Genomic DNA, 12,968 nt, shown 5'->3' with positions numbered 1-12,968 from the left:
AGAAACAGTTGTGGTTGTTGCAGTTTTTATTTCGATTTATGGGATATGGCTGAATGAAAACGGCAGGCTATGTCCTGCAGGCTCAGAAATGTTTCCATTATGACAAAATAACATCTCTTATTGCTTTTAAACGGTTTGGATTATGCAGAGTGTCATGAAATGTATTACATGTAATCTCTTAAATGCATAAATTGTTCACTTTTGTAGGAAAAAAAACCCAAACTTTTTTAGTAATCTTAAAAAAAAGTACTATGAGTAATACAGTTTATATTTTTATGAGACGGATTAAAGGGTCATGTACGTTTTGAGAAATTGATTTTCTCACCCATGCAAGTAAACACAAAATATATATATATATTTTTTGTTTTAAAAATTAAATGTTAGATTGCATACAGTTTTTTGTTGTTGTTTTGTCTCTTTGTGTTTTTCATATAGGAATTAGTAAGAATCTAAATTTGATTTGATTCTCTGCATATTTAAATTCATAACGCATAAAATCAATAGCATTAACATTGAACATTTGTCCCTGTGAATGGATGATACAATAATGAATTCCCCAGAATACAGTCATTGTTGTCATTCATTAATTTTACTTTGATCAAGATTGTGCAGACATTTGAGAATAAAAAAGATTTCAATCTTTTTGGAGTTGTTTTGATATTTAAACAATCCAGTGTTCAAGATGTATTTGAATGCACCATATTTGTGCAGGAGGAAATCCCCTCTGGACTAGGTGAACTACAGGCAGCTGGATTTGGACTTTAGCTGATTTTTCCCCAGTATCGGTTATGTTTACATTCAGCTTGACTTTTTAAGTGATTAAGTTAGGTTAGTTAGGTGCAGAGCGAGCTATGTTGAGAAATGCGTAAGCTGTCATAAAGCTTTGGTTCTGTCTACCTTTTTCTCCACCGTAGCTGCATGGGAAACCTTAATGTTCCCAAAAAAACAGAGTTTTAGTGAGAACTGACAGTCAGTCAGTCCTTTCTTTTTTGTTGTTGTCCCTGTTGTTGTTGTGCTTTTAAATCCAGACATAACCATTCTGTATTTGTTCAGGTATAAAACAAGGCTGTACTTGTTAGGTACATGTGCGTAGCAAACTGACAGGGCTGTATCAGATATATTTCAATATGAATACCTGTATTGTTACACCCCTAGATTCAATCCACATCATTTGTGTTAGCACCATTTTTGTAATAAACTAAACTGCATTTCTTGTAATATTTAAATTTTGAAGTTGTAAGAAACTAACTTTTTAAACCTTGGTACCTTGATACCCATAACTGTCATGTCTCTAGCACCACTATTGATATATTTGTTGGCACCTCAAATTTAACAACCATAAACAAGAACAACCCCCTCACACACACACACAAAGGTACATACAGGGACATGCATTAATGATAACAGTAAAATTATCAAGCATAATATATACCATAACACTGACAGCTGCAGATATATTAAGAGAGAAGTACAACATATGAATGTGTCATATTTGGAAGAAAAAAAAAAAAAAAAACAGGTGCCAGGGGCCTTGTCATTCCTATCTTTGTTGACGGAGCAAAACAATCAACCTGCATATGAGCCCTCTGGCACCTCTATGTTTAATCAAATGTTGGTTTTTAATCGGGTGTGCAGGAATTTTCTCCTGTAGTGCAAAGAAAAAACTAACGATGTTCATCCTCCATTTTCTGTAAAAGTCATAATTAATAAAGCCTCATCAGTATCAATGCTTATAATCAACAACAAATATTTTAAAGCGATAGTAAAACTGGGGTTATAACAGCAGAAACTAACTCTACTACAGAAGTGAGCATCTTGAACTGGACAAATCACCATAACCATAATAAAATAATTTTTATATGGAAACTCAATTTTTTCAATTTCATAAAGAAATTGAAAAATCATTACTAGAAGTGGTGATAAATATGGAGAGCACTAAATACATATTTGATGTTCCCTTTGGGACAATAAATAAAAAATTATACTCTTTTATCTCCCACCAAATGCCGTTTTGTTCTTGTAATTATGAACAACCCACATCACTAATATAAACTAAGTTAACCACTAAACTAACATGAAGGAAATGCTGGCAGCATTTTGCTGATAGATTTCCTGTCACGGAGTGACATTTTTGGACTCTGTTTGTGGCTTTGGTGTTTGTTTACCTTTTGTTTAGATTTTTCTATTTTGGTTTTTGTATGTTTTTATTTTCTCCCTCTTCCGCCTCCTAGTGTTTACTACTTAAGTTCTTTTATGGTTTTCTTATTACTTTGTATGTTTTATCATTATTATTATTGTACTTATAGTTCTTGGTCTTCCCTGGATTCTCTAGTTTTATTTTTCTTTAGTATCTTTGTGGTTAATTATGTTTTATTTGTTCCTTTGCACTCTTCTTGTTTACTAGTTTATTTTCTGTTTCCTTTCCAGTTATTTCAGTCAGTGTGGTTAGGTTTGTTTACTTTTGTATTCAGGTTTTCTTTATGGGTTCTTTGTTTGTTCCTAGGTTGTTATTGCTGTTCCTATGTTCCCTCTAGTTTATCTGTTTAGTTTAGTCATGATTATTCTAGTTTTCTTATTCCCCATTTGATTATTTATCTTTGTCTATAGGTTTGCTTGGTCTGTGTTTCTATTTATTGTTTATTAGTTACTTTGCCCATCCTCAGTCTTTGTATTTGTTTCACCTGTTCCTTCTGCTTCCCTGCCTCCTTGTCACACCTGTTCCCTGTTCCGTTGATTATCTGCCTTTGTTATCTCACAGTATATAAGTTGGTTTTGTGTCTTTGTTCAGTGCTGGTTCCTGGTGTTCGTCACACCTCGTTCTCGTCCATGATTATGCTTTGTTTTTTGCCATGTCTTGCCTTAGGAAACCTGCAGTGATTTTGCTACGTTTTTTGACCTTGTAAATAAATCTTTGAATTACAAAGATGATCCTGCGGAGCTCTTGTCTGCACTTTGGTCCGATCCAAAACCACATAGTGACATTTCCGCTTTCCTACGGAAAGGAAAGTTTTATCACATTTAAGATAAAAGCAATAATAATTTATGCGTTTTTGCATAAAGTGCGATGCTATATGACCTGTATAAAGGTTGAAAAAAACATATAACTCTTTACCAATCCATGCACACAGCAAAACACATAGTCTTGCAAAACCGTTGATGCCCTCTGATTTTTAAGTTTTTTTATTTTATTGCTTCCCAACCACAACCTTTACTGTATTTTGGGGGATTTTATGTACCAGCCCAAGACAAAGTACTGCAAAACCTTCAAGTGAAACAAAAAGGATGCATGCATTTGCACTGACCCTATTGGTCAATACTTAGTAGAAACGCCTTGCTCTGATCAAAACCCCTCTATTCTGGGTTTGTGTTGGGTTGTCTTGCTGGAATGTGAATCTTTGCCCTAATCTCAAGTCTTTTGCACCCCCTAATCATGTCCCCCCCCCGAGCTTATGCTGGACCTGTAAAATCAAAATGATGATGCATTATGCACTCTCTTTCCAGTGCATTCTTTGAACTCTCTGCTCATCAGTGAATGGCTGTTCAGCGAAGGTACCCCCATTGTACATTTCAATCTTTGTCCCACTGTACATTGAAAGCCATTATTCCCATACAGTGCAATGATCGTTTGAGAATATGTGTGGTCAGCCCATTCTCTCCTTTTTCTGCTCAAAAGACACGATAACATCCAGCAACAGGCTCCATATGAAAATAAAGCTATGTGTGCATCGTGTCCTCTGATATTTATCCAGCTCGGGATGTAAAAGACTCGGACTCTTTGACGGTAAGCTCTTTCTGAAGGAAAATATATATATATTGAATAAACCCAGAGTTAATAGATGTTCTTGGCCTGATTCCGTTTTAATTTGACAACCTATTGATTAAATTCAATTAACCACTAGGGTTTTAATTAACATACAAAATATTCTACATTTTATGATTATCCAATTCATTCTTCAACGTTTGTGAAAATGAGATACCGAGGATAATTGAAATAATGTGAAAGTGGTGGTCATTGGTGTCTTAAAGGGACAGTATGTTTTTAAAAAGCCTATTAATAATGATATAAGTTTTTATTCTAATTTTATCTTTGAAAAACACTGATTGTGGGAAATCATTGAGAATATTACACTACAGTAGGGGTTCACAAGCTTTTCAGCTTATGACCCACCAAGAAACAGTGAGAGAGACCCATGACCCAGATGTGTATAGAAGTATTTCTAAGTCAAATATAATAGGTTTTCAGTGACACCACAAACGACATCATTGTATTGCTGTTTTGTATGTGCAAATGCATTTTTAAAATCTATTTTAGTATTTATATCATAGATACCCTTTATGATTATAATTTCTTCTTGTTTAGGTAAATTTCTGAAGAGGGTCTTGAGACCCCACTCTTATTAATTTGTGATCCCAAGTGCATTTGCATTTAGGGCAGACATGCAGGTAGAGTTGATGTTGTAGGGGTACAAGTGTATTGCTGCGTTCACAAGCGACCCCAGAAAACACCCTTTTACAGTGTGAATGAAATGTTTTCCTAGCTCAAACACAAGCAGGTGAAATTATTAAATTAGCTTTTGACTGGCTTTGTGAGGGTAACTTTCAAACTTAATATTTGTGCAACTGGTGCATTTGTCAAGCTGTTCTGTGTGAATTCAAGTTCTTGTTGGGTCAGCAGGGGGCCCTAAGAAGATGCAAAATCTTCCTATATCTTGGGCAACTTTACAGAGTGGCTTCAGTCAGAGGCGTCTTCAGATCTGCTGTAATACAGACTGCTACAGAAGATATCACTATATATATTTGAACTGAATTCAACTGAGTTGTGCAATTCCATGTGGTTTAGAGGAAATTAGTTTTTCAGCTTGCTCAGATAAAAGATTAATATACTGAGTGTATGTATCCTTTGTTCCATTGTGTCTCCTTAGAAATGGGGGATTGGTCCATCCTTGGTAGGTTCCTGACAGAAGTTCAAAACCATTCAACTGTCATCAGCAAGATTTGGCTGACGATGCTGCTCATCTTCCGCATCATGCTCGTGGCCCTTGTGGGAGATGCCGTCTACAGCGATGAACAGTCCAAGTTTACCTGTAACACCCTTCAGCCTGGCTGCAATAATGTGTGCTATGACACGTTTGCCCCAGTCTCCCACTTGCGCTTTTGGGTTTTTCAGGTTGTCCTTGTCTCCACACCATCAATTTTCTACGTAGTATATGTCTTGCAAAAAGTTACTAAAAATGAAAGTCAGGAGATCAGGAAGGTAAATTTGGTGCGCAAGGCCTCACCTTTGCTTGAAACAAAAAGACCTTTTAGAATAGACAAAGACATGGTGGTGGATGCTGGTAATCTTTATGATAATATATCTGCAGACAAGGACTGGAACTCGCAGGATGATGAGTATGAGGACAGGATCCAGCAGGATGGGGAAATGAACGAGGTAGGGGAGGATCCAATTCAGCTCTCAAGTAAAGTTCTACTTATTTACATCATACATGTTTTGCTGCGTTCCATCATGGAGATAGTCTTCCTCATTGGGCAGTATTACCTTTTCGGATTTAAAGTCCCACATCTTTTTCACTGTGAGACCTACCCATGTCCAAACCGAACCGACTGCTTTGTGTCTAGATCGACCGAAAAGACCATCTTTCTCAACTTCATGTTCAGTGTCAGCCTGGGGTGCTTCATCCTGAACATTGTGGAGCTGCATTATTTGGGTTGGATTTACATCTTCAGAGTGCTGTTCTCTGCATGCTGCATGTGCTGTGAGTCAGACAAGGAACCCGTGCAGCAGGTGACTTTGGATTCTTACAGCAACCCGCTGTTGCTTGAGCTCAAGCACTCTTTGCGTGGAAGAGTCATCCTGCAGACCACTACGGCTGCATCCAGGGACCCAAAGCAGGTCCCATCTATCTCCTTTGAGACAGACTCTACTTTGGAGTGCACTTCGACAAGAAATTTAGATGAAAGGGAACACAGCAAGGCTAGAATACTCAGTGTGGCCAAAATAGGACAAGGTAAAAAGTCTTGGCTGTGAAGTTTTTTCAACCTTCTTTGTCATGTTGTTTTTTTTCACTTTTTGACTTGATTTTGTTAAGGTACTGTTTGAGGCATTAGAGGGAAACAAGTTGTAGTGATTGTTTGTACAGTGCCCACCACATTTATTGACCGCATTTTGTGTGATCTCACACAGAAGAAAATGGAGCAATCCAATATTTAATTTGAGTCGAAATAGCTGTTTTTAAGGGTTGTTCAGAGTTTCTAGGAATTTACTAGGAGTTTGTTGAACTCTACTGGAACTTGAAGTGGAATGATGTGGAACCCTTTGAAATTTCCTTTGAAATATCAGGATATTTTAAATAAGATATGGGACACTCTACAAGTAAACTGAAAATGAATCATCATTGGGTCTTTTGATAGAATAATAATTCCAACCATGTGGGCAACTGAACACAGAAATAATTTACCAGACACAAAAAGCTTTAGTTTATGGTCAAGGGTATCCAGGACTCTGTACCATCTAGAGATATTGTACCAAGTGTAGTTGTCAAAGATCCTCCTCTCTGTATGGCCCAACCCTGTAAAATATTACAGGAGAACTCAAAGTGCTGGCCAGCTGGAAAAAGCAGATTGAACAAAATATTGTTTCAGCTGTAATTTTATTAAACATGAATATTTCTTACTTAACTTTGGATCTTTCCCCACTGAATACATTTTCCTGAATTAAATATTTGTTTGTTCTTGTTTCAGATTTTTAGTGTGAGATCAAGCCACTGCAAAAAAAGCTTAATTTGTTTCATTTTTAATTTACACAGTATTTAAGTATATAGCATTAATACGCCTGTTCTGGACAGTTAATGGAAAGAAGACTGTATTCGCTTATTACGTGTATATTTGTATACTGTTGTTAGAGTAGGGTTTTCTTAAATCTGGAAAAATGTCTGTACTTGCTGTGGCATATGAAACAACTGATTTATTTTTGCGCTTTTACTGCTGTTTCTGAAGAATCAAACTATAAAAAAGCCAATGTAAGTTGGCAACCAATCTTTAAACTGCAGTTATATAATTTTACTTTTAATTAGCTTGTCAAGTAATATTAATTTCTAATTTTGTTTCAAATGTGGATTGATTTCCATGTAGATTTTTTTAACACATTTGCTATTTGCATGCTGTAAGAAACCAAACTTAAGAGAAAAGAACATTGTAAAGCTAGTATTAAAAAAATACCTTTTCTTCCGTTATTGTCAGATATATCTGATGTTTTTTTTAAATCTTAAAAGTAATAGTGTCTTATATCATATTAGGTAATGTCTCTTAATGTATGTTGAAGCAAAAAGAACATATCTTAAAATAAATAAAAAACATATAAAAAAAAACCGTAGCAGAAATAAGAAAAACATTAACAAAAATAATAAAATTATATAAAAGTTTTAATCTGTTAAAAAAATCATGGTTGATTATTGACAGACATAGCTGTACAGCAAGGGGAAAAATCTATATAACATTTTCCAGGAGGGGTCACTGCTCTCCCGTGTTCAAAGCGTTACCTTTATGGGCATATGGAAATGTTATAATCAGAACCAATTTATAAGTGAAGGTCCAGAAATATTAATTATGCCTTGTACCTACTGTAAATTAAGATCAAACTTTAGTTGCACTTATATGCAATATAAGTGTCACAGCAGTTTGCCCAAGCTTAAAGTTGTCAGCTTAAAGGGCCATGAACTGCCTGCTCAAGCTTACGGTTTTGTTTCTTTTTTTTTTTTCATGGTTTTGGATTATTGACCTCTACATTTGATCATTTGTTGTGTTTATAAAAATTAATGATTAATTTAAAAATAAAAATTTTTTAAAAAACGTCAAACATAAAAAGCAATACGGTGAGAGGAAGAGACAGTTTCCCAAGGGTTGTTTACGTCATATCACAGTGTTAGAAATTCGGAGCTTACGACCGGTATGTGAAGGCATCACGAGTACATTCCCGCACCTACTGACAATTACAAGAAAAAAAAAAAACATGCCGAAAACTTCTGCTAAGCCAACAACGCTGTCACCTTTGACCAGTCTCAGGTAGGTCGTTGTTAGACCTTCTAACCGCATTTAATATGTGTTCATTTCCATAACTGACATTTTACACATTACTGATAAGTGTTCCCTAAAGCCAGTGCTAGAGAATGAGGGCAAAGCAGCTTAAAGAGAGAGCATTATGGCCAAGCTGGGCGCTTGTCAAAGCGACATACAAGCGATACATATGTGACTCTGATAGGGGCTACGAGGGAAAGTCTTTAAGGACACTTTATGAAACTATGAACCGCTTCGAAATATTCAATATTCAGCCCTTTTTGACCTCAATAGACACAATTAAGTAAGGATTAAATGCGAATTATCTGTTAGTGTTCAACCGAAACAAAGCAGCTTTGCTGTCTGTGCGCAGATGCATACACGTTTAAATGTACTCCATCACTTTAGGGCGAGGCTGACAGTTTGAGAGCGACGAAGATAACGTCAATGCTCCTCTGAACAGTGTGTGTATCTAGGACAACTTCAGATACACTGTGCCACAGATGTATACGTGTTTAAAACTAAGAGAATAAATTCCCTTTTCGTTTTGTATGCTGTTCCTAATTAATTGTATTTGTGTCATTTAAAGTAAACACATATATTGCACGTAGATAATACGTTTTATTGTATGGTATCACGTAATCTTTAATAACTTTGTGTCTTTCAGCTGTAAGATGTTGTTTAAATATAAATGTATTGCTCATGCAGTGTCTTGCTAAAGTATTCATGAGAACGTTTTCACTTTTTTGTTATGTTACAATAAACTTCAATGGGTTTTATTTGGGGTTTTATGCGATTGACCAGCACAAAATAGTGGATCAGTGAAGTGAAAGGAAACTGGTACATTGTCTTCAACATCAACACATATCATTTGTATTCCAACTACAGCACCACCATCTGCCTTTAGAAGTAACCTAATGAGTAAATAGCATCTACTTCTGTGTATTTTAATCTCCCTTGAAGATTGTTAGAGAATGTACTAACAAAACCATGTCACGAATACCTAGGAAATCACCAAAGTTCTGAAGTTTAAAGTAGAGTAAGGTTCTAAAATAACATCCCAATCGTAGAACATCTTCCAGAGTGCTGCTCAGTTAATCATCCAGAAATGGAAATAGTATGGCGAACTTAAAACTACCAAGACATGGCTATCCATCAAAATCAACAGCCCGGGCAAGGAGATTCAGTTATTCAGAGAAGCATTCAAGAGACCCATGGGAACTCTGGAGGAGTTGCAGGAATCCATAACTCAGGAGGGATAATCTGTTGACAGGACAGTTATTAAGTGTGCAGTCCACAAATGTGGCCTTAAAGGAACAGTGGCAAAATGGAAGACATAAGAAGTCGTGTTGTAATTTTATCATATATAGGGGGACACAGCATGCATTTGAAAAAAAAAAAGTGCTGTAGTCAGAGGAGACCAGAAGTGAACCTCTTGGCCTACAATATTTGTGGCAGAAAACTAACACTGCACATCATGCAGAACACACTATCCCCAGAGTGAAACATAGTAGTAGTAGCAGAATCATGTTGTGTTGGGGGGTGGGCTAATCTTCGACTGGGACAGGAAAGCTGGTCAAAGGCCTAGATCATGGCAAGATGGAGCCACGTGAGATTTGTGGAAGAAAACCTTAGGGACTAAAGAGAAAGGATTCCCCTTCCATCAGCAATATAACATGAAACATTTTGCCAAACCTACAAAGGAATGGTTTAGACCAGGGGTGTCCAGTTCCAGTCCTTAAGGGCCAGTGTCCTGTAGGTTTCAGATGTGTCCTTGGTCTAACAAAGCTGTTTCAAGGGGCAGAATTACTTTCTCAGCATGTCACCTAGCTTTGCATGGGCCTGCTATTGAACCATTAATTTGATTCAGGTGTGTCGAATCAGGATAACCAGCCCCTGTGTATTGACCTTAAACACCACTGGTTCAAAATCCCCTTAAAATATATTGTAGTTTGTTGCTGTAACATGACAAAAAAAAAAAACTTTATGAAAAGTTATTATATTGGCAATGCATTAAGAACAAGTATATATTAACTTTGGAGTAAGTCAAATATGCTTCATATGATTAAAAATATGTTTCTTTATAGATGAAAGTAATTTTTTTTAGATTTACCAGTTTTTCTAGTAAAACTTTGATTGTAGCTCTAAATTTCAGTGGTCCCAGTAAAACATTAAAAAAACAATTTTCTTTTTGCTTCTTTTTCTTACTTGACTTCAAATCTACAGCCGATGCTTCCACATATCTTCATAGGACCCTGATACAGAAGTTTGACGGCTTTAAACAAGTCAATCTGCAGAGACCATAAAGCATGTTTCACCTAATCAAGAAAGACAAGGATAAGGAAAAGGAGCTTGGCAAGAAGGAGAAGAAAGACAAGAAAGAGAAAAAAGAACGGATGTCCCAGTCAGAGTTAAAAAGCCTGGAAGAGATTAGTATACGCAGAGGCTTCTTCCATGTGAATCGAGGGAGCACCAAGAGGCAATCTAAGAGCAAGCTGGAGATCTCTAACCCTATTCCAATTAAAGTAGCTAGTAACACGGAGCTTTGCCTGACAAACGTAGAGACAGATCGGCATCCCAATACCCAGGAGCCGGATGTGCAACAAACTTGTCCAAGTACCTCTGGTAATGATGTGATTAGTAATGAACTGGAACCTCAGCGATGCTCTGTAAAGGAGAGAGCAGCTAAGTTTGGGGAACTGGCTAAGACAAATTCAGCAGTGGGTCCTAGGCAAGCAACTATGAGTCAAAAGAGCAAAGATGGCAGCACCTCCAGTCTCTCAGCTCAGAACACGACTACAGTTAACTCGGCGTTCTATCCCAACCCAAAAGACATTGTTAAGGTTCACATTCCTGAGATCATAGAAAAGACCTATCCTGGTGCAGACTTACAGTTGCCTATACTTGTCACTCTGCCGGTACCAGATACAAGAGAACTTGAGATTCAACGACGAAACACTGGGGATTTCGGCTTCTCTTTGAGGAGGACCACAATGATTGAGAGACAACAAGATGGAGGTGTGTGCCGGCGAGTTGTGCATTTTGCCGAACCAGGGGCAGGTACCAAGGACTGGGCTTTGGGCCTGGTGCCAGGAGACAGGCTCGTGGAAATTAATGGTATCAACGTGGAGAGCAAAAACAGGGATGAAATTGTGGAGATGATCCGTCAGTCAGGAGAAGCAGTCCGACTAAAGGTGCAACCGATTTTGGAGCTTGGTGAGTTGAGCCGCAGCTGGCTGAGGACCATGCAAGTTCTGCCCAAAGAAATCTTTGATGTGAGTATGGGTCTTGTGACCATTCCTAATTGGAAGAATTTCATTGTACTAACATTATGCTCAGAAACAGGTTATTTGTAGTTGCTAGGATGGTGATAAAACTGAAACAAACAAGAGTTATTGTTTGGTGCACAATTTTAATTGCACACTCTATAAACCCAAATATTAGATAACCTTTTTTTTTGTCCAAAAAAGATCAAGAATACTGGATTTGTTTGAGTTGTGATAGTTCTTCCTGGATGCATTTGTTTGAAGAGAGGTTGACTTTGCCTTTGGATTGTTGGAGGCAGAAATGGCAAAGTATTGCATAACAATTTTGTTTTAACAATAAAATCTAAATTTTATCACATTTTTAACAATTTAATTTATTCTTAAATATTTAGCAAGTCATAAAACAGATCATTTAAACTATTTACCTTTGTTAAAACATCACTGACAGAAAAAAATACCGAACAGTTACTCCATGAAATGTTTCTAAACATGCTTTTTTTATATCTAGATTTACCAACTTGTTTCAAGTACAAATGGACACGGTATACTTCAAGCTTGAAGTAATGTACATCCTCTCAGACTACCTGCCTGGCAAATGTAATTTTAATTTAAAAGTGAAACAACATTCAGGTGAACCTGCAGTCTTGATAATGACAAGAGGGCACTACATATTCACTTCCTGTGTGTTAAAGTCCGGCACAATTCTGTTTTTAGCTTTCAATAAACATGAATAAAATATGATAGAGAAAAAGGTATTAGTGAGGGAAAAGCTAATGTCAAACAATACTGACGAACCAGTGAGAAAGAAATACAGCTGCTTGAAAAGCTAATTAAGAGAGATCCAATTAAAATATAAAGTTAGATGCAAACTATGGTTGTCCCTGAAGGTGGAACATCAACCACAACGAAGTTCACTAATATGTCTCAAATGTGATTAAGACTGGACTTGCAAATGAGTGTTTTGGCTGAGGAAAATAAATAGATGCATCTGTATATAGAACAAAACATAGAGTATTTGCCCAATTGATGATGCCATGGGAACTTTGTGTTGTCAGATTCTTTCATGATTCAATTTGTTGTCTATCCCTACTGTGGGTGAGTTTAAGGGAAGGCTTTTTTTCTGCACTCCAAAGCTCCATTTGCCAATGCAGCTTAACAAGGTTTTCCTAAAGTGATGGACTGCCTAAATGGTGCTCATGCATTGGTTGACAAATTAAAGTTGCTGAATGTTGTTTTTTTGGGACATCATTACTACATTTATAAGTTGGTTCTGTTTGTTTAGAATAACATAGTTTTATGTTATCTTATTAAAAGCCCTGACCTGCATGTAAGCAGCTCAGCCTCATTTTGAAATTGGTTTCAGGCCCGAAATACAGGTACTGGTTTACCTTATGAACTAAAAGCTGAGAAGACAGAACATGAAAAAATTCTCAGTTTCAACATTTCAGTTTAAACATTTTTGCATTTGTCATGTTTTGTTTTGAGTCAGAGTTCTCATCATTTAAGAAAAAAAGCCCCCGACCCCATCATCTGTTATCTTTCTTCATGTCTAGCTAATGAGTATAACTGTTATGACACCAGTAATGTGATTTTGTTCTTGCTTGTATGGGGGAGTGTCTGTGTGTGTGTGTGTGTGTGTGTATGGGTCTG

At 36.7% G+C, this 12,968-nt stretch overlaps 2 protein-coding genes across 6 annotated transcripts in view; both read left to right on the top strand.

Annotated features, from left to right (window-relative positions):
- Positions 1-4,924: 4,924 nt before the first annotated feature.
- LOC124876819 (gap junction delta-2 protein) lies at positions 4,925-6,678 on the top strand. Its single transcript, XM_047379830.1, has one exon. The coding sequence runs from the start codon at positions 4,925-4,927 to the stop codon at positions 6,026-6,028; it is 1,104 nt and encodes a 367-aa protein (XP_047235786.1). The 3' UTR covers positions 6,029-6,678.
- Positions 6,679-7,921: 1,243 nt separating this feature from the next.
- LOC124876177 (unconventional myosin-XVIIIa-like) overlaps positions 7,922-12,968 on the top strand; it is a 106,833-nt gene continuing 101,786 nt past the window's right edge. For all 5 annotated transcript variants that reach the window (XM_047378739.1, XM_047378738.1, XM_047378736.1 and 2 more), the window contains exons 1-2: positions 7,922-8,061; positions 10,279-11,327. In XM_047378739.1, the coding sequence (XP_047234695.1) occupies positions 10,362-11,327 (966 nt within the window). In that variant the 5' untranslated portion in view covers positions 7,922-8,061; positions 10,279-10,361. The remainder of the gene's footprint in view (positions 8,062-10,278; positions 11,328-12,968) is intronic.

Source organism: Girardinichthys multiradiatus, chromosome 11, assembly GCF_021462225.1.
Source record: "Girardinichthys multiradiatus isolate DD_20200921_A chromosome 11, DD_fGirMul_XY1, whole genome shotgun sequence".
NCBI lineage: Eukaryota > Metazoa > Chordata > Actinopteri > Cyprinodontiformes > Goodeidae > Girardinichthys > Girardinichthys multiradiatus.
This window is presented reverse-complemented; position numbering and strand designations above follow the sequence as displayed.